Source organism: Petaurus breviceps, unplaced genomic scaffold, assembly GCF_028583685.1.
Source record: "Petaurus breviceps papuanus isolate PSGF00001 unplaced genomic scaffold, PetGlider_PUasm1.0 186, whole genome shotgun sequence".
Lineage (NCBI taxonomy): Eukaryota > Metazoa > Chordata > Mammalia > Diprotodontia > Petauridae > Petaurus > Petaurus breviceps.
Genome location: NW_027185798.1, coordinates 48,702,335 through 48,722,052, shown reverse-complemented (window position 1 = coordinate 48,722,052; position 19,718 = coordinate 48,702,335). Strand labels below are relative to the sequence as shown.

The window sequence follows — 19,718 nt, the reverse complement described above, 5'->3', positions numbered from 1 at the left end:
AATGCAGGAACATGCCACAACAGGCAGATAACTGTGACAGCAGAGTGGGAGGAATACAACCTGGGCAGCAAAATGAGAGAGAACAAAGCTGGAGTGAGTTTCTGGTTGACAGCAGAGGCTGGGTTTGAAGCCAGGCCAGTCCATCAGGGACTTGGTAGAAGGAACAGAATGCTTTCAACTACTGTAAACTGAGAGGGGCCTGAAGAGGTAGTCAGAATAGCACATCTTATAGTTGTTGGCAATACAGAAGTTGTTACCAGGTAAAGCATTTGGACCACTTGATTGGTGGGTGGAGTGGAGGGTGAAAGCTGTGCCATCTTAAGCCATTTGATACCAAAAAGCAGTGGCAGTGAACTGTGAGGTAGAGATGAACTGGGATCAGGAAAGATGGGAAAGAATAGCAATTTTTTCTGGAAATAATGAACTTTCTGGACTAGAAGGTAGGATAATAAGAACAAACAGTTGGAGAGAGTCAGGAGACCTGAGGTTTGGTCCTGGCTTCATCACTTATTATCTGTATGGAATAGGAGTAGCAGTTGGACCTGTGAATTCATTGGTACAGGGAACTCCCAGGTAAGGAAACTCCCTCTACCTTCTCTGTACCTTAGAGCCTTAGAGAGTTACTTAGAGCACTGAAATGTTGTGGCTTTCCCCATGTGACATAGGCAGAATGGGTTAGAGGCGGGAACTTGGGCGCTCCTGGCTTCGAGGCTAGCTCTTCATCTACTCTGCCATGACACCTCTCATTCTTTGACCTTGAGCAAATCACTTTTCTGCTATATGTCTCAGTAACTTCATCTTAAAATTAGGATGTTAATACTTGCTTTAATTACCTCATAGAGTAGATGTGAGGATCAAATGATAGTATTTTGTGGAGTAAATTTAAATTTATAATTTTAAAAATTATAAAGTGCTTTCTATACAAGGGTAATGTCTATCATAGACAAATTTGTTCATTAGCAAAATATTATAGAAGATGAAATATTCTAATATTTTCCTTTTTCTTCATAGTTGGGCTTTGCAGATCTAAACCTAGCAGAGTTTGCTGGATCAGGAAATACCACTCGTCGCTGTTTACTAGAAGGTTATGATACCAAAAATACAAGACAAGATAATTCTATTCTTAAAGTAAGCAACTTTCATTTGTGTATATGTATATACAGATGTTAAATAGAAATGGATGCCATTTTCTCCTTTTTGATAAACATAAGTGCATATTTTCAAGTAATGGCCAGCATCACCACCCAAAATACAATTTGACTTCCACAGTGTCACACTATCTCCTTGAGGGCTCTAGGAGTGAAACAGCCAAAGACGAGCCCACAAAACCAGAATGAAACAAAGAAGAGTATCTAGTCGAAACCATGGAAGCCTTCACCAGGTGGACTAGCCTGGCCTAAGTCACTGAGGTAAACAGGCACAACCAGTGTTCCTTTAGCGGAACCTCACATGCCTCATTTGGTGCCCTAACCATATGGAAAGAGATCGTTATGCCTTAAAAGGTCACTTCTAGGAATGGTGGAGAAGTCATCATTGGACATTACAAAGTGCCTACAAACCTCTGAAAAGTGATTCCTTAGAATGTATGTGGACATGTAAATGCAAAGTAGACTTGATCTATGTCAACTCCTCCTTGTGGGATTCATGTGCAGGGATGAACCATAGCAGCAGAGAGCAGTGCTATCTGGGGCAAATAATGGCAATAGAGAGGGAGCATTACAACTTAGGTAATAAAATGAGAGAGAGCAAAGCTGGAGTGGATTTCTGGTTGACAGCAGAGTCTGGTTGTGAGACCAATCCATCAGGGACTTGGTAGAAGGAACAGGATGCTTTCAACTACTGTAGACTGAGAGGAGGCTGGAAAGGTAGTAAGGTAGCTGTTGCAGTGACATGTGGAAATAACCTTTTTGCCCTTCTACTGTTGACAAGTACTTCTGGTAATCGTACAGTCTATTTAGATTTTGCCAAGGAACCGAAGACCTTTCTGAACAAGATAACTGAGGAGGCTTGGAGGCTCGGTGAAACCGTCTCCAGTTGGGCCTTGCCACCTAAGCATTCATTGGATAAACATTGTACAACTGAATCTCAGGGGTGCTTGTTTGCCCAGTGCCTCCTATTAAAAAGGCATAGAGATTGACCTTGTGACTGTTTCCGCCTTTTCTTAGAGATGCAGAAAGGCCAAATGCTCTTTTGCTAGGAAGGATTGAGAGAACATTTCTGTAAAGAGGTCAGCTGTCTCTCATAATGTAGGAAGCCTCTGTACTTGCATGCTTAAGTGAAGGAACAAACAGGGCAAAAGAGAATATTCTTCTTGTGAATAAATGACCATACTTTGTGAAAATGGAGTACCTGTGTCAGGAAACTGAACAAATGAATTAGTGATTCAATAAAACACAAGCGAACTAATAGAAGAGCTTATCCCTATAGGAACAATCACTGAGTGGGGAACTTGTGACCTCAGGGCCACATGTGACTTTCTAGATTTTTTTTTTTGACTGAGTCCAAGTTTTACAGAACAAATCCTTTTATTAAGAGAATTTGTTCTGTGAAATTTGGATTCCGTCAAAGGGCCACACTCAAATTGAAGCTCTGGAGGGCCACGTGTGACCTTGAGGCTGCAGTTTCACCACCCCTGAACTATCCATTTTGGCTAAAGTAGCTTCAATTTTAATTCAAATTAAAAAGGAGGAAATGTCCGGAGTAATGTTTATTTTATTTTTTTTTAAGCAATCGGGGTTAAGTAACTTGCTCAAGGTTACACGGCCAGTTATTTCTGGGTGTGGTGCTGAGTGTCTCAGCCCGGGATTCAATCTCCAGGTCGTCCCAACACTGAAGCCGGTGCTCTTAGTCACTGAGCCACCTGGCCGCCCCCGGAGTAATGTTTGAAGGAGAAATGTTGAGAGACAAAGAATCATAGAAATCCAGCCTCCTGTCCAGCACATGAATTCCCTTCACAGCGTCTTGGAGAGAATTAGTTTAACTTTGTTTAAATATTTCCAGTGACAGGAGCTCACTACCCCACAAAGCCCATTTCATTTTTGTGAAAATAGGGTGGTACAGACTTAGGATTTTGACAGTGTGAGGAGCTTCCAGTATGGAAACTCCTTTTATGTGGGTTGGCAGTTTGTCTATAACCATCTTAAGGAATTGCCTAGTTCACAGAAAAGTTCATTAACTTTGTTCATAACCAGAGGCAACACTTGAACCCAGCACTTCCTGAACTTGAGTCCAGTGCTTTATCTACTTGTTGCCGTTCATTTAATTTTTTAATGGTTGTAATCAGATTATTCTTTTTAATTTTGAGCCAAAATGTGACCCAATGGAACTTCTTGTTAGCTCTGAAAGGTAGAACTAAGAACACAAAATAGATTTACTATTACCTAACAGATATTCAAATACTTTGAAAATAACTATCATGTCTCTCCTAAATCTTCTCTTTTCTAGGCTCAGTTTCTTCAACCATTTTTTATGTGGCAGGATTAACAGTTTTCTCTGTAGGACTCTGTTAGATACATTTCATTATGCCCATTTCCTTGTTAAAATATGACACCCAGAACTGAACACAATATTTGTCAAGGTAAAGTTCCCTATTATTTCCCTTGTATATACACTTCTGTTAAGTGTAGTCTCCTCTTAAGTTTGTGTCAGATTTTTTTTTTAAACCATGTCATAAGGTTAACTGATTAAAATTCATAGTTAGCTAAAGTGCCTAGGTCACATGTGAATTGTCTCCCTCATTTTGCCTAAATTGTAGAATTTGAAATTTCATAGAGATAAATGTTGTAGTCTTGCTAGTTTCAGCCTATTCTATCCCACAAATTTTTTTAAAATCCTGATTCTGCTATCTAGCATATTACCTGTCCCTTCCAGTTTTGTCATTTAAAAGTTTTATACATTTGCCTTCTATATCTTCACCCAAGTCACTGATAAACATATCAAATAGTCCTTTAGTATTAGAAACTTTCCTTGGGTTGATCTCTATCTACTAACCAAAAGTCTTTGCATTTGGTCATTCAGCCAACTACAAATCAGTCTACATTTCTCCATCTTGTCTACAAGAATATAAGAGACTGTCTAAGGCTCTACTGAAATCTCATTATAAAAGGTCTTTGGCCTTCCCTTCCCATATGTGGTCTACTAAGAAAATTGATTTAAACTTGAAAGGAGGGATTGGTCCTAAAGACGTAAATGAAGAAAAGAAGCTGTGGAATAGAGGAGGAAGACAGACAGAAATACCGTTAACTCAGAGAGTTGCCCTCATTCAGGTTATTGTAGCTGTCTAATTCTGAAGATGGGATATATATCCCATTTATATATATATATATATAAAATCTGTCTAACTACATCATACCTTACATAAGAGATAATGGATACCGATACACAGGCCCTGGGGCATAGACATCCACCATGCCCTACTGGAAAGTCGAAAGGGGTATGGGAGAAAATATGGGAGAGAGCAGATTGGAGAAGGGGATGTCCTGTGGGACATTTGGGGTGGTGGGTAGGGGAAAAATGGGGAGAAAATTTGTAACTCAAAATCTGGCAGAAATGAATGATGTAAAATCAGAAATTAATAAAGCATTTGAAAATTTTTTTTAAAAAAAAGAGATAATGGATACCATAGGAGAAATGGTGACAGAGTGAAAGGTGGAGGGATGTTCATTTATAATGTGTGGTTTTGCACACATAAGATTGTTGGGGGAGGGGGGTTAACCTGTGGTTATAGAGAAGCATGAACAAATAATTAGGAACTTAGATTATGGCTTATTTCTGTCTTGACTTTTATATTGACAATAGATTAGCTTCTCAGTCCAGTTTTTCCATATTTCTTAAATGGGAAGAATTTTCCCTGACTTTGATATTTTATATATAAAGTATTGTAAGATTACTGAAAAAAGAAGAAAGACCAGCATTTCTGTAAGATTCCTCTAAAATAAGCCCTCCCCCGAAAATAAGCCCTATTGAGATTGCTACTGTAGTGAAGGTGATCCCCTGCGCTACACGCTACATTACGGTACCCTCTATATGCCCCGTCTCCCCCGCCGGGTGAAACACACGCCGCGCTCCGAGCTGCATCCAATCAGAGCTGCAGCAGTGAGCGCGTCATCCTGTTCTTCCCCAGTGATTTGCTTATTGAATAAAGGTACATTTTTTTGTTCACATTTACCTGTTTATTAAAATTGCTGTCAATGTTCATTAAAATAAGCCCTCCCCTGAAAATAAGCCCTCTGGTGTTTTTCTGTCCAAAAAATTTAATAAGACAGTGTCTTATTATCGGGGAAACACGGTAACACAAAAACTAGCCATGTGACCTTGGGCAAGTCACTTAACCCCAAATTGCCCTCAAAAAAAAAAGTGCCATGTACAATATTTGGGCAGCTAGGTGGCGTGGTAAATAGAGCACTGGCCTTGGAGTCCTGAGTTCAAATCCAGATTCAGACACTTGACACAATTACTAGCCATATGACTTTGGGCAAGTCACTTAACCCCAATTGCCCTCCAAAAAGCAAATAAAAAAAAAAGAAAATAGGGTGGCCAGGTGCAGTGAGTAAAAGCACCAGCCCTGGAGTCAGGAGACCCGGGATCGGTTCCAGCCTCAGATATTTAGCACCCACACAAAATAACTGGCCATGTAACCTTGAGGAATTTACTTAACCCCAATTGCTTTAAAAAAAAAAAAAAAAGAACACTGCATCTGGAGTTGGGAAAAACCTCATTTCAGACCTTGCCCTCTGACATTTATATATGACAGTGAGTGAATTACTTAACCTCTCTGAGTTTCCATTTCCTCATCTGTAATCAATCAGAGGAGATAATTGATGTAACATGCTTTGCAAACCTTAAAACTTTGTATAAATTTCAACTATGATGATGATGGTGGTGGTAGGGAAGGTGGTAATTGAAGATCTGGAAAGTCACCAGTCACCGTTTCTTTATTGATCACTGAGGGGAATACAAAAGAGCATGTAAGATAAGATCCTTCTCTTCCCTACAGGAGCTCATAATCTAGTTAGGGAGATTAAGACAAACTACTACACATGAAATAGTTAAGTAATAATTCTAGGCAGTATGATGAAGTGGTGTGATCAGTGAACAGGGCCGCTCAGGTTTTGCCCTAGGACACCAAAATTTAGGGGATTGACAGCACTTTTAGGCCTTTGGCAGCATAAAAAAAACTGAACTTAACTCCTTCTTATCGAAATAGTTAAAAATAGCAAGCAAATAGTTGACTACAGAACTCCAGGTAAAGTCTTGGCCCAGCCTGTCATGTTCTTCCCACCCCCCCACTAGCCTTGATGGTATTTCTCTATCAGTATCTGTCATAGATAGATAGAGTTTGATAGCTTCAGCTCCATCAGGTATGGTTGAATCTAGAGAACAGAAAAATAACTGTGACCTGAAATGGTCAGGGAAGGATTCCTGGAACAGGTACTACTTTAATTGAACTTTAAGTGATGGGTAATACTTAGATATGTATAAAAGAGAGGATAAGGAAATTCCAGATGGAGGGAACAGGATGAGCAAAACTTGACAGTTGGGAAAGTTAAGCAGGGCTTGACCTGAATGCAAAGTTCATATCAGGAAATAGTAAAGAGAGCGTAACCAAGGAAGTACTGAATCCTGCCTATAGTTAGTGGTAGAAGAAGGAAAAGAAGAAAGAAGTGGTCAAAAGGATGTATAGAAGCTAAGAGGAGAGAATTTCAAGAAAGAATGGAGTTAGTAGTCAACAGTTCATCAGATACAACAGAAACATCAGGAAGAATGAAGATTGAAGAGAAACAATTGCATTTGAAAATAAGGAGACATTGGGAAATGCATTTTTACTAATGAATTGAAACCTAGATTAAAGACCATTGAAGAAGAAATGGGGAGCAAATTGCTTACGGTATTCACCGTACCACCACACTTTGTATGATGAAGAACATTATTGAGTCCTCCGTTCTATGAATCCCAGATAGGCTTATAGTTGAAATGGGCCCAGTGACTGAAAGACAGGCTGGACTAAGACGTTGAGGCTTCTTTGTACTTGCTGAACTTTCAAATCAGGCTCTGTAAATGCTCCTCTCCGTGAAGCTGCTCAGCTTCTTGAGCCAATTGGGCTACTCATGGTCTAGTGGAAAGAACACTGAAATGGCAGTCAAGAGAATGGGGTGCTCATTCAGACTCTACTAAGTGCCTGCAACAGCCCGCCAGCCACTGACCAGCTAGGAGCCACATTTTCCTCATCTGTAAAATAAAGGGTTAGAACTCTAAATTCCTTCTAACTCTCACGTCTTATAATTCTGTAAGCCAGTTAAACAGAGGCAGCAGGTGTTGTCAAGTCCAACAGTGAAAGGAGGGCGAGGGAGAAGACAGTAGCTAAAGGGTACAATGGGGCAAGTAAAGTTGGTTTTATTTCAGAAGATGTGAATGAGAAAGTGATTGACCGACCAATATAAACTAATGTCAAATCCCACATACAATAAAAATTACATACTCCATAAAAATTGCTTATGGAAAGCTTGGACTCATATGATTGTAAGTACGGTAGACAACTGCTGCATCTATATGGGAGTAACACAGTTTGAGGGCAGCATCAGAAAATTGCCTGTAAAACTCGAAAGGAGCAGAAGCACTCTAGCATGTTGTAGTATTTCACTTCATGCTATGTGGGAGAAGCCTGAGCATGACCAAATGATATCATTATCAAGTCTCTGTTTAGCTTTGTGTTTTTAATTTGTGCTCCCGAAATTGATTACTCTTTTTATTGCATCGTGGTCTCTGAAGGATGTATTTAGTATTTCTGCCTTTTTATATTCATTTGCAATTTCTTTGTACTTTAGTGGTCAGTTTTTGTAAATGTGCCATTTTTAAGTGATTCCATCATAAGGCTTTTAGGTCTAATTTCTCCAGTAATTTGTTTAATTCTTTACCTTTTGTTTATCTTTGTTTATTCTCTTGAAAGAGGAATATTAAAGTCTCCTCCCTATTATCATGTTACTCCTTATGTATGTCTTTTTGCAATTCATTTAATTTTTGCTTTATGTTATCTAAGTTTAGTATTAATGTGGGTGTGTTGTTTATGTTTTTTGTTTATCTTTTGGTCAATAAACATTTTAAAAGACCTACTATGCACCAAGCACTGTGCTGATCTCTGGGGATACAAACAAAAACAGACAATCCCTGCCCTCAAAAACCTTACAGTCTGATGGGGGGGGTGACAGCACACAAAAGGAAGCTGCAAATGCAGAATGGAGAAGAGAGAAAGGGGAGGTATCTTTATTGGGGAAAAGAGAGAAGTCCAACAGTAGTATAGCTGGTGAGAAATTGGGAGAAGTGCTGAGACTCCTTAAATAGAGGCCCTGGAGCCCATGACCCTGCCCTCCAGTTAGACTTTCTAGTTTTGCTTTGTCTGATAGCATGATTGCAACTACTACTTTTTTGGATTTGCCTGATGCATAACAAATTTTGTTCCAGCTTCTCATTTTTATTCTTTGTATGACTTTGTGTTTTAGATATTTTTCTTATAAGCACTAAATTATGAAGTTTTGTTCTCTTATCTCATCTGTCACGCCTTTTGTTTTATTGGATTGTTTAATATATTCACATTTAGAGTTATAAGAGTTAAGTTTTGGGGTAGCTAGGTGGCGCAGTGAATAGAGCACCAGGCCCTGGAGTCAGGAGGACCTGAGTTCAAATCTGGGATCAGCCACTTAACACTTAACTAACCGTGTGACCTTGAGTAAGTCATTTAACCCCAATTGCCCTCCCCCCAAAAAAAGGCAAAAAAAAAGTTGTTTCTTTTTCTTCCAATATTATCTTTTCTGAATTGTTTGTAAAAGGTTTTTTTTTTTTCTATTCCCCTTCCTCTTTTAAGTGATTACTTTGTTCTTGTGTTTAGTTTTTCTTAATTGACTCTAAGGCATGCACAGATAAATGAAAGCATGGACTCACATCACTGAGAGAAAATATACTGGTGGAATACCTGTCTTTGCTTTGGTCCTCTCTGCTCCCATCTCTGAGTCTATTAGGTTTTGGGTTCTTTTTTTTTTTTTTTTTTGCTTTTTGGAGGGCAATTGGGGTTAAGTGACTTGCCCAAGGTCACATGGCTAGGTTTTTTGTGTGTGTTAAGTATCTGATGCCAGACTTGAACCCAGGTCCTCCTGACTCCAGGGCCGGTACTCTATTCACTGCACCACCTAGCCGCCCTGAGTCTGTTAGGTTTTTAACATTAAATTTCATGTTGATTGATACCAGAAAGTATTGTCAATATAAAGCAGTCATTTAAATTGGCTTTATGTAGTAGACGTAAAGAAGCTCCATGTATATTAGATGCATTCTTTAAACATTATTTGTTTTTGTCATCCTTAGGTCTTGATCAGTATGCAGCTCATGTCTGGTGATCCATGTTTTAAAACGTAAGTTAATGGACAATAAGTGCATTGGGCTTTCTGTTGAAGTATTAATAATGAATGATATGCCTAAAGTTTATATTTAAATTTGTATTATGTGGACAACCCAGAAAAAATTAAGGAATATTCAGAATCTTCCTGGAAACTCACTTTAAAAAATAATTTTGTTTTATTTTGAGATGATAGGTCTTTTGTCTCCTTTGATCTACCTGTTAAGATGTCTCTTATAGATTCATATTTGTCAGTATATGAAAGACCATTCTGACAATAAGAGCTGTCTGAAAGTGAAATGGACTCCTTTGTCCACTGAGATAGTGGGCACTTAAGAATGAATGAAATGAAATGAAATTCATCCATCTTTTAAGCACTTACCATATATATGATGGGCACTGTGCTAAGCACTGGCAGTACAAAAACTGCCCTTACCCTCAGGGAGTTATGGGGAAGATAACACAAATAAAATAAAATGCATAGAATTGCACTGCATTCCATTTTATTGAAATGCAGTTATCAGAATGCTAAAATAAATTCTCAGGCTGCAGGTTAAGAACCCCTGGGTCTTATGAGGACATAATGGCCAGGAAGGAGCTACAGCAGTGTCTGGTGACTGAAGTCACAGGGCAAATGATTCCTACTGCCTTTCCAAGGATGGTGATCTTGATTAGATTACTTTAAAAGTATCTTTTGAATTGAAGTAATTTTTTTCCCCATCAGGGGAAGTGTTCAAGCAGAGACTGGGATGCTACTTGTGGAAAGGATTCCCAGAATATTGTTGTAAAAAACAAATTCACAGTCCCATGTTAAGAACCTCTGGTCTAGACACATATTAGTTATTTAAATTTCAAAGAAGGCAATATGAACCCAAGATAAGAGCAATAATTACTTAGGAATGCTCATAATATATATTTAGAGAGATAGTATGGCAAAGTGAATAGAGAGCCTGCTTTATAGAGTCCTACATTTAATCCCTAGATTAAAGTCTTATATATCTAATACATACTAGCTGAATGACCTGGTCAGGACAGGTCATTTTTTATTCTCTCAATGGTTCCAAGCATTTTCCTAAAGAGTATAAATTATAAAAGAGTGGATCTGAATTGTCAGGGAGAGTTTCCTCCCTGAAATTTCCTTCCTTTCACCAGTGAAATCACAGATCTGGACTTTCCTACCTGTCTCAAACCCCTCCTCCCACCCCCCTGCACTCCCCCACTCCAGAAATGCTTTCCTGTACTTGGATGGATTTGTGATTTCATTGATATTAAAGTGAGAGTGAACATTTATATGGTGCCTACCTTGTGCCAGGCACCGTGCTGAATACTTTAGAAGCATCGTCCCATTTTATGCTCATAGCAACCTTGGGTGGCAGGTGCTATTCTCCCCATTTTACACATAAGGACACTGAGGCAAGCAAAGGTTAAGTAATTCTCTCAGAGTCACACAGCTAGTGAGATACTTCTACCACCAGTACAAAATGTAACTATGCTCATTCAGTACCATTCTTGTTCATGTCTTTTCATAAATCTTCCATAGAGAATGATGGTAGAGACCTTCCTTTGGATCCCAGTAGAGTACTAAAGATGTCCATCCCTTATACCTCACCGAGTGACAGACCACATTTTTTCAGTCGTACATGTTCTAAATAGGATCTCTTTCACTAATACTTACTACACACACAATGGCCATTTTACAAATATGTATCATATCCTTTTCTTAGGATGGTAAACTCCATGAAGGCAGTGCCTTGACTTACCTAAATTTTATTTCACCCTGCCTCTAGCACAGTGCTCTGTGCACCATAGGAGCCTAACACATACTTTAATTGCCTGTTGTGAAAATTTGTACATCAGAACCTTAACAATGTATTTTGTATTATAGCCTCATTTATTTTTGTTTCAATTCACAGTGAAGCAATTCAGCCCTAACTCAGGTCACCTGGGTTCACAACATGGCAGGCATCATTGTCTCATGCCTCTGTTATGCCTTCTCTTTCCTTTCGGTTCCCTAGCCTTTTCAGTTTCACCCTTTTGCATCCATCCACTTCTGTCTGCTCGCAGGGATCCTATTGTGCCTTCCTTCAGGGATCACACACGTGAGCCCCATTGTTGTTAATCCTCTCTCCCTCTTCAGATTACCTAGTAGCACACTTATCTGTGTAAATTATATTCTTCCCTCTCTCTTTCCCCCTTCCCCAGTAGAATTTATGCTTCTTAAATACGAGAGCTGTTTTTCCTCTTTGTTTCTGTATTCCCATTGCTTGCACATGTTAAATCATTTTGATTCAACTCAACACACATTTATTAACCAGGTTTTTCCAGTACTTTGTAGTGTAAAGATCATTCTCCTTGGCAGACAAAAGAATAGTTGAATAGTTCTGAGCACTGGATTTGTAATCTGGAAAAACTTAGATCAGATTTTTCCTCTCATGCCTATCAACTACAGATATGGCTCAGAGCAGATATTTGACTTCTGGAGAAGTTAATACCTATAGTGCTGGGGGGGGGGAGGGCAAACCCTTTTCAGGGCTGCTCATCCCCCTTTGGTGTTTACCTGACTCCCCCTTTGGTGTTTACCTGACACCCAGCTCTTACCTTTGGCTCTAAGAGCATCGGCCACACAGGTAAAACTGCCTCAGCAGACAGGTAACCAACAGGACTCAAACCTGTCCGTGACTTAAGGGGGTGTGGGTACCCCCCCCCAGAAGAACAAGTAGCTGAGAACACTGTTCCAGTGGCCATGAAGGCTAACTACAGCAGGCGGTGTGGACCCCTTAGAGCTTGGGTACACATTGAAGATGCCAGGGTCACCCACTGCATCCTGAGCCATCACCAGTCATCTTGATTTTGTCTTGCCACTGGACGGTGACTCTGAAGAGAGAGTGAAGCTGACTACTTTGTGTAGCTCTGCCTCATTTAAATCCAATTCACATGTAAATCAAGATATCACCTGTGATGTCATTGGTCCTCTTCCAAAACCAGAAGAACTATGACCTACTTCGTAGTGTTATTATGAAAATCAAATGAAGCAATGTATTTCAAGTCATATTCTAAGTGTCAGTTATTTTCATCATCCTACCCGCCCTGAATACCAGTTCCATACCTTCTTGGATCTTCACCTAGCTCCCAACATAATTTTTTAAAACCCTTCTTCATTGTCCTTAGCGTTTATCAATCCCTTGGCACCTCTTGGGCTTTTGTATTGCTCACATTTTTATAGCACCCAGTAACTTTTATATAGTCATTTTTACCTAACTACCCTTGTTTTCATCATCTGTGTATGCCTTTTTAAAAAACAAATTTGTCAGTGAAATCCTTTTGCAGCCCTCAGTTCCCTCTTATTGTCCAGGATCTGTAGGACCAGAGTAATAGTTTCCCTCATTGCAACCACTTTTCATATAATGAAACTGTCATCAAGGCAAGTCAAGAATCAATCAATAATCTCTTTTGCTTTTATCAGAGAGAGGGAAAAGGGGGTGATAAAGGAGAGAAGGAAGGAAGGAGAGAGAGGGAAGGAAAAGGAAAGAGTGGGAGAGTGGAGAGGAGAGCACACATGGAAGATGGGGAAATGGCAGGATAGTTGAAGCCCAGATCACTACTATACAATAATAATAATAATAGATATGTATCTATCTATAAATAACATTTTAGAGTTTGCAAAACACTTTTTATCTCTTCTTACTTGATTCACACAGCAACCCTGAGATGTGGTTCTCACTTTGTCGTTGCTGTTTGTCCTTCCTTTTCAAAGAGGACCATTGACATCACAGGTGATGTCTTGACTCATAGGTGAATAGGATTTAAGTGAGCCAGAATTGTACAAAGTCTCAGCCTCCGTCGCTCTTGCAGTCATTGCAGTCCAGAGGCAGGACAAAAGTCAAGACATGCTAGTTCTCCTTGAGCATCCCATTCAGTCCTCTTGCCTTAGACATGAGGAAACTAAGGCTCAGAGAGACTGGATGCCTGAGGAGGATCAAAGACAGATTTCAAACCCAGGGCTTCCTGACTCCATGTCGCGCTCTTTCCCAATGGCATGGTGCCTCTAAGTTATGCTTCTTTGTCAGCTTCATGAGCCACTCCTGGAGCTCACTGTTCACTTCCTCATGGTCTGTGGTATATTTCCACCATAGTCTCATCTCTGTTTCTCTCTCCTTTGATCTTCGCCCACATACTCTCCTCCCTCTCATTGTTGCCATCCTCTTAAGAAGGAGCATATCTTCTTGATAGTCTAATCTGTTCCTTTTGAATATCTTTTTCAAAACCATTTGGAAGTAGCACTTTATTGAGACCAGGGATTTCTGATGTAAGAGTATGGGTATTTTTGACAAAACAAATGCTGTAGTTAAGATTAACCAAGGAAGAGTTGACTCACACAGAACTTGTAAGTGTCCTTAATATTATAGGACCTTTAGAATTCACCATGAACTGCTATATCTGTTTATCCCAAAAGTCACCTTGTTTAAAAAAAAAAAAAGCTGAAGCTCAGAAACTGCAAGTTGAGTACTTAATGGCTTCGCTGTATTCTTGACTTTATTTTAGTTAGATGGTTTAATATGTTGATATCTTAAGGATGCAGTGAATTAAAGGAAATTTTTTTCTAAAATTCTTGTATTAATTTCTGAAGCCTCCATTTAAGTTTTACTCTAATGCCTTATTGTTGTGTGGAACTGACTTTGGGTTCTTAAAAGTTAGAAGAATGTAGCTCAAGCTCTGCTAGGACTTAACAAGATGGAAAGACTTTGAGTAAAGGCCCAGAGACAGTCATCTGATGACTAGCCTACCTACAGTTAGTGAAGAGAGGTCCATCACCAGCCAGTCCTTGGGGCCTGCTAGGAACTGCAGTCTACATTGGTAGTGTCAGAAGTATTGAAGCAAAATTTTCTGAAGATTTAAGCACAATGTGTTTTGTTTGAAATGATGTTTTCTTTATGAAAAATCCACTACAGACCATATCACAAAATTTCAGATTCTCTTACCTATGGTAGACAAATTATGATGCAGCTTTCCATTTGGTAACAACAGCTGTCTGAAAAATTATTTCCAAATGGTTTTGTGAAATCTGTGACATGATTTTCTAGCAGTTCTTAAAAACCATGTAGCATTTGATATATTCAGCTAGATCAGACCAAATTTAAGCACAAGTGGGTTCAGTAATTGTGCTCTTTTTTTTCATTTAGCTCCCTGAAGTAATGAAAACATATTGAGTGCTATTCAACTATTTAAATTTAAATGTTAATTTGTTCTTGGAGATTAATATCCTACGTAGGTATAGCGTTTCTTGTGGGTTTGTAGTAGTTTGATTTTTGCTTTAGTTAAACATTAAATTAACTTAGTGCCTCTTCAGATCAGTAAAAGTAAGCATATAGATTTTTTTTTTTCAGTGTAAATATTTTTCAAGGCAAGAGGAGTTCAGTCACTAGCTACTCCAGTTCACCTATTGCTTTTTGGTACTTTTGGGGGTAAACAGAAACTGCTGCAACCTGACTTTACCCCTCTTTCAGCTTGCTGAAGAGGATGAATGGTTAAGTTATGTGTTCATTGTAGAGTTAATAAAAAACATTTGTGTCTTAAGGGTTAGCATTGCAGAAAAGCTGTATCCCATCCACATTGTTTCTGTAGCTCATCAGTTTCTCTTTCCTACCAGAGAGCTCTTTCAGATTTTCTGCAAAACCTATTTCTCAGATTTTCTGTATCACACTTATATGTTTTCAAGAGGGAAGTTCTTTAATTTAGTTAAACATTTATTAAACATCCAACTATGTACAGAACCTCATGCTGAGTACTTCAGTGGGGGTGAAGTTCAGAATTTACTAAGACAGGAGCTTGCCACCTTCATTATGCTTAGAGTTTAAAAGGGAAAATGATACACAGAAGTGTGTATAATATAAAATAATACCTTAAGAGTGCCTAAGAGGGATAGAAAATGCTAATGAAAGGGGAGGCCAGGTGGAGCAGTGAGTAAGAGCGCTGGCCCCAGAGTCAGGAGACCTGGGTTCGGTCCCAGACTCAGATACTTAAAACCCACACAAAATAACTGGCCGTGTAACTTTGAGCAAGTTACTTAACCCTGATTGCTTTAAAAAAAAAAAAGAAAGAAAATGCTATTGAAGTTCAAGGTTGAGTGGGGTGGGGACTACTAGGGACATCAGGAAATTCAATTCAACAAGTTTTTTTTAGCACTTACTATCACAGTGCCCCATATGTACTAGAAGCTAATAAGGCTTCATGTAGGAGGTTGCATTTGTGCTAAACTTTAATGAACAGGTAGATTTCTAACAGGTGTGTATGATGGGGGAATTCCAGTATTGAGAACAATGTGAATAAAGGCATGGAGTCAGACAAGTGGGGGGCATGTACTATGAGGGCAAGTACTGGTGTGGCTGCAGCTCCGATAGTATGTGGGTTGAGTGTAATATTAGATAAAGCCAGAACCAGACCATAGAGGGCATTGAAGGCTTTTAAGTTTAACTATTTTTTACCTTACTTTTTCTTCTCTCTTCTGCAATAAAATATGTGAAGAACACTCCTGTCGAATTCTATAAGATTCTTCTAGTTAATAGTAAGTAGGATTTATATGGTGTGTTGAGGTTTGCAAAGCATTTTATAGGAAACTCCCATTTGATACTGAAAACAACCCTATGAGGGGCAATTAGGTAGAACAGTAGAGTGCCATGCCTAGGATCAGGAAAATCTGAGTTCAAATCTGGCCCCACTTACTAGCTTTGTGACCATGGGCAAGGCATTTATCCTCCGTTTGCTTCAGGTTACTCATCTGTAAAATTGGCATTAATAGCAATATTAATAGCACCTACCTCCCAGAGTTGTTGTAAGGGATCAAATGAGATAATCATTGTACAAGCACTTAGGACAATGCCTGGCGCATAGTAAATGCAATATGTTAGCTATTGTGGTGGCAGTAGCAGTGATGATGGTGATGAAGATGATGATGATGATGATGTAGGTACTGTTATTCCCATTTTATGAGGAAACAGACTGAGAGAGATTAAATGATATGCCCAGGGGCACATAATTAATAAGGATCTGAGGGAAGATTTGAACTCAAGTCTTCTTGACTACAAGGCCAACATCCACCTACTGCATCAGTGTAGAATTATACTCATTTTAAGATATGTAGCAAAGAAAGGTTTAAGGTGATTTCCCCCCAAAACAAATTGGTTTAGGGAAAATTTTATTTTATTATGTCTCATTGTGAAGTTATTATTATCATTTTCTGTTTTTGAATTTCAGGACACTAGGTTGTCATCCTACCCAAATTGTCCTCCTGCACACAGAAGTAAAAACCTGCTATGTTCATGCTAATTTGCCAAGTTATATTGTTATTTGGGACTTGACAGCATGGCACAAGCTCTGAACCCAGGGTCAGAGGACCTGGATTCCCCTGACTGTCTGTGAGGCTTGGAGCAAGTCACCACACCTCTCAAAACCTCAGTTTTCTCAGTTATGAAATGGGAATCATATTACTTAGCTGACAAGGTTGTTAGGAGAATTAAAACAATAGTGTATGTGAAAGCAACTTAAAAACTAAGTATTGCCACCAATGTATGGAAGATATTCTTGTGATGTAGTGCCTTTTCCTCCTTTAAAATTCTGTAAGAGCACCAGCCCCAGTGTCGGGATAACCTGGGGGATAGAATCCGGGCTCAGATACTTAGCACCACACCCAGAAATAACTGGCTGTGTAACCTTGAGCAAGTTACTTAACTCCAATTGTTTAAAAAAAAAAAGTTTCCTCTTTCAAACTCTTTGATCTAATGGTTTTGCTACCATATTGGAATTTTGAGCAAACTAAACTCTCAGAATTCCAGTTTTACTTAGTTGACTGAATATGAATCACCCTGTTATATTTATTAATAATTACTAGATTTGATCCTTTGTAACCAAGCCTTTATTTTTTTTTGGCGGGGGGGGGGGGGGGGGGGCAGGGTGCGGCAAATTCTTTGCACTCTTCTCTCCTAGTTCCTGTAGTCGTCAGATGAGAAGTTGTTTGATGAGTAGTTGTGAGGAGGCAAGTTGTTTCAGGTCTATATCCATATAAAGAATATCTGACAACCCCACTTGTGAGTTGGAGCCAGAGGTCCTCATCCCATCTGCCTTTAATGAAGTAGAAATGTGATGTATGTCTTGTGAAGACATTTTTTCTTATGTTTCTTTCTCATTTTTGACATAGGTAAATTTGAGTATTTTGAATTTCAGATTTATACTTCAACTCCATTTAAGATAGAAATAAATGTGAGTTAACTGAGCTTTACATTATTTCAGCAATATTCATAAGATTATATAGCATATTTAAATAGGTGTGCAATAATTAGAATTCAAATATTTTATAAATAAAAGTTATGAGATGCAGGACAAAACTTGAGTTTTCAAAAAAAAGTTGTTGGAGCTACGAAATGTACTGTTAGGAGCCATACATACATAATTCTTATCTTGAAGAAAATGGCAAGCATGAGCCTCATTCATGAGAGAATTGAAAGTGTCTTTACTAATCAAACAGAATCATAGCTAAAAATTATATTCCTACAATTAAAGTAATATCATTAGTACCACCTAGAGATATAATTTGCTATTTCCCATATAAAACACTGATGATTGATAGCATAATGAAATATGAGGATGGTAATAATTTTATATGCTCTTTTGGGTGTTATTAACAGTCAGTTAATAGTGAAATTCACCAATTTATAGTACAGTTTTTCATCTTGTTCTCTTTGTAAATTTGCTATGGACTTTGGAGAGTTTGAAGCAAGACAAGAATTTGTATGCTATACTTAGATGGACTTGGGACCTCATTAGTGTGGGTACTTCTTCACTGCAGTGCAGATCTTAGTCCATCCAGGGTGATTTGTCCTCCTTTAATCTTTTCCTGGTGATTGACTTGATGTGCTGAAGGTCTTCCTCTGTCTCTTGACATATCTTGTATGGATACCAGTTGACATGAATGCCCTTCAGTTACCTCTCATTGAATGTCCAGCCAGGTTTTTTTTCCCCATTTATATGTCTTTATAATGATACTATTTATTCTGATCAGCTATTAAGCTTGTCCATTTTAGTTACTCAGTATTAAGAACAGAAATTTTAAGATCATATTTTTTTCATTATAAATTCTCTTATTTTACTGCAGAATCATTCTATAAATGAATGGCTAAAATTATACCTGATAATTTTATTCTACTGAGTGTTATTTGTCAAGTCACTTTTTTTTGTTCACATCACTACTAAAAAAAATACCATATGTTGTGATTTGAATAGTATTTTATTCTCACAACAATTCCATGCTGTCGAGTGCCCCAGTGTTATTTCATTTCCAAAAATAATGAAGTGAATTTTCTCTTTGTAACCTTTCTGTTTCAGTGCTTATGTTTATATGTGCTAAAAAGTTAAGAAAAAAAGAAGGAATATAATTAAAAATAAGCAATTTAGGAAAGATAACAAGATATATATTATATATATGAAGTAATGAATCAGTCATACAAATTAAGGACTAAATAAAATTTTGTTTTAAATTAATAGTATCCTTCATCACATTGCTACATTTTTTCCTACATAGTTTCTTTATAGACTACTGTTGTTTTTAATTTGAATAAATTTCCTAGTGGTGAGCTCTGTGGAGTTGCAAGAGCCTGAGAAATTTTCTTGAAGGATTTTTTCAGGTCAGGTTTAAAAATGGGATTAAATCCCAGATTTTCTGACTCTCAACTCTGTCATTTTCCATTGGATCATACTGCCTCACTGAATAATTTTTTTTTCTATTTTAAGAAAATGAGTACAACAGTATTTTTTTTTAAATAATGAGTATAACAGTTTAATGACTACCATATATATATATATACATATATATATATATATCATATATATAGACCTTCATAAGGTTCTGAAAGGAAATAGAATCTGACTTTCCATGCATTGGAAAAGAAAAACATCTTCCCTATACTCTGCTTGATGCCCAGGAAAACAAAATAAAACAAGAGAATTATTAATGTCTCTCCAGGCTACCATGAATCCTTGTACCTGTATGCTATGATTAGTCAAGCATGCAGGCTTCTGTAATGGAAAGCAGTTCGTTTGAACAGTCTTTGGAAGCACATGGCCTCAAGAGTAGTCCAGCCGTTGAACTGTGTTTTGGAAACTCGGGAGTTTACTTTTTGAGTCCTGAGAGTTATTGGCATGTCATTTATACTGATAACAGTGAGCAATTCCAGAGACTTAGAAAAGTATGAGTCAGAACTTATTCCATGCTCCTTCTCCTTTTTTTTTCCCCATTTCTAAACACAGGAATTCATTCAAATTGAGGCTCCCTCCTTCCCCCGCCCCT

The 19,718-nt window shown here is 38.3% G+C and overlaps 1 protein-coding gene across 5 annotated transcripts in view; it reads left to right on the top strand.

Moving 5' to 3' along the window:
• EEIG2 (EEIG family member 2) overlaps positions 1–19,718 on the top strand; it is a 78,754-nt gene that overhangs the window by 35,827 nt on the left and 23,209 nt on the right. For all 5 annotated transcript variants that reach the window (XM_069090488.1, XM_069090485.1, XM_069090484.1 and 2 more), the window contains exons 4-5: positions 1,012–1,128; positions 9,352–9,398. In XM_069090488.1, coding sequence (XP_068946589.1) covers positions 1,012–1,128; positions 9,352–9,398 — 164 coding nt within the window. The remainder of the gene's footprint in view (positions 1–1,011; positions 1,129–9,351; positions 9,399–19,718) is intronic.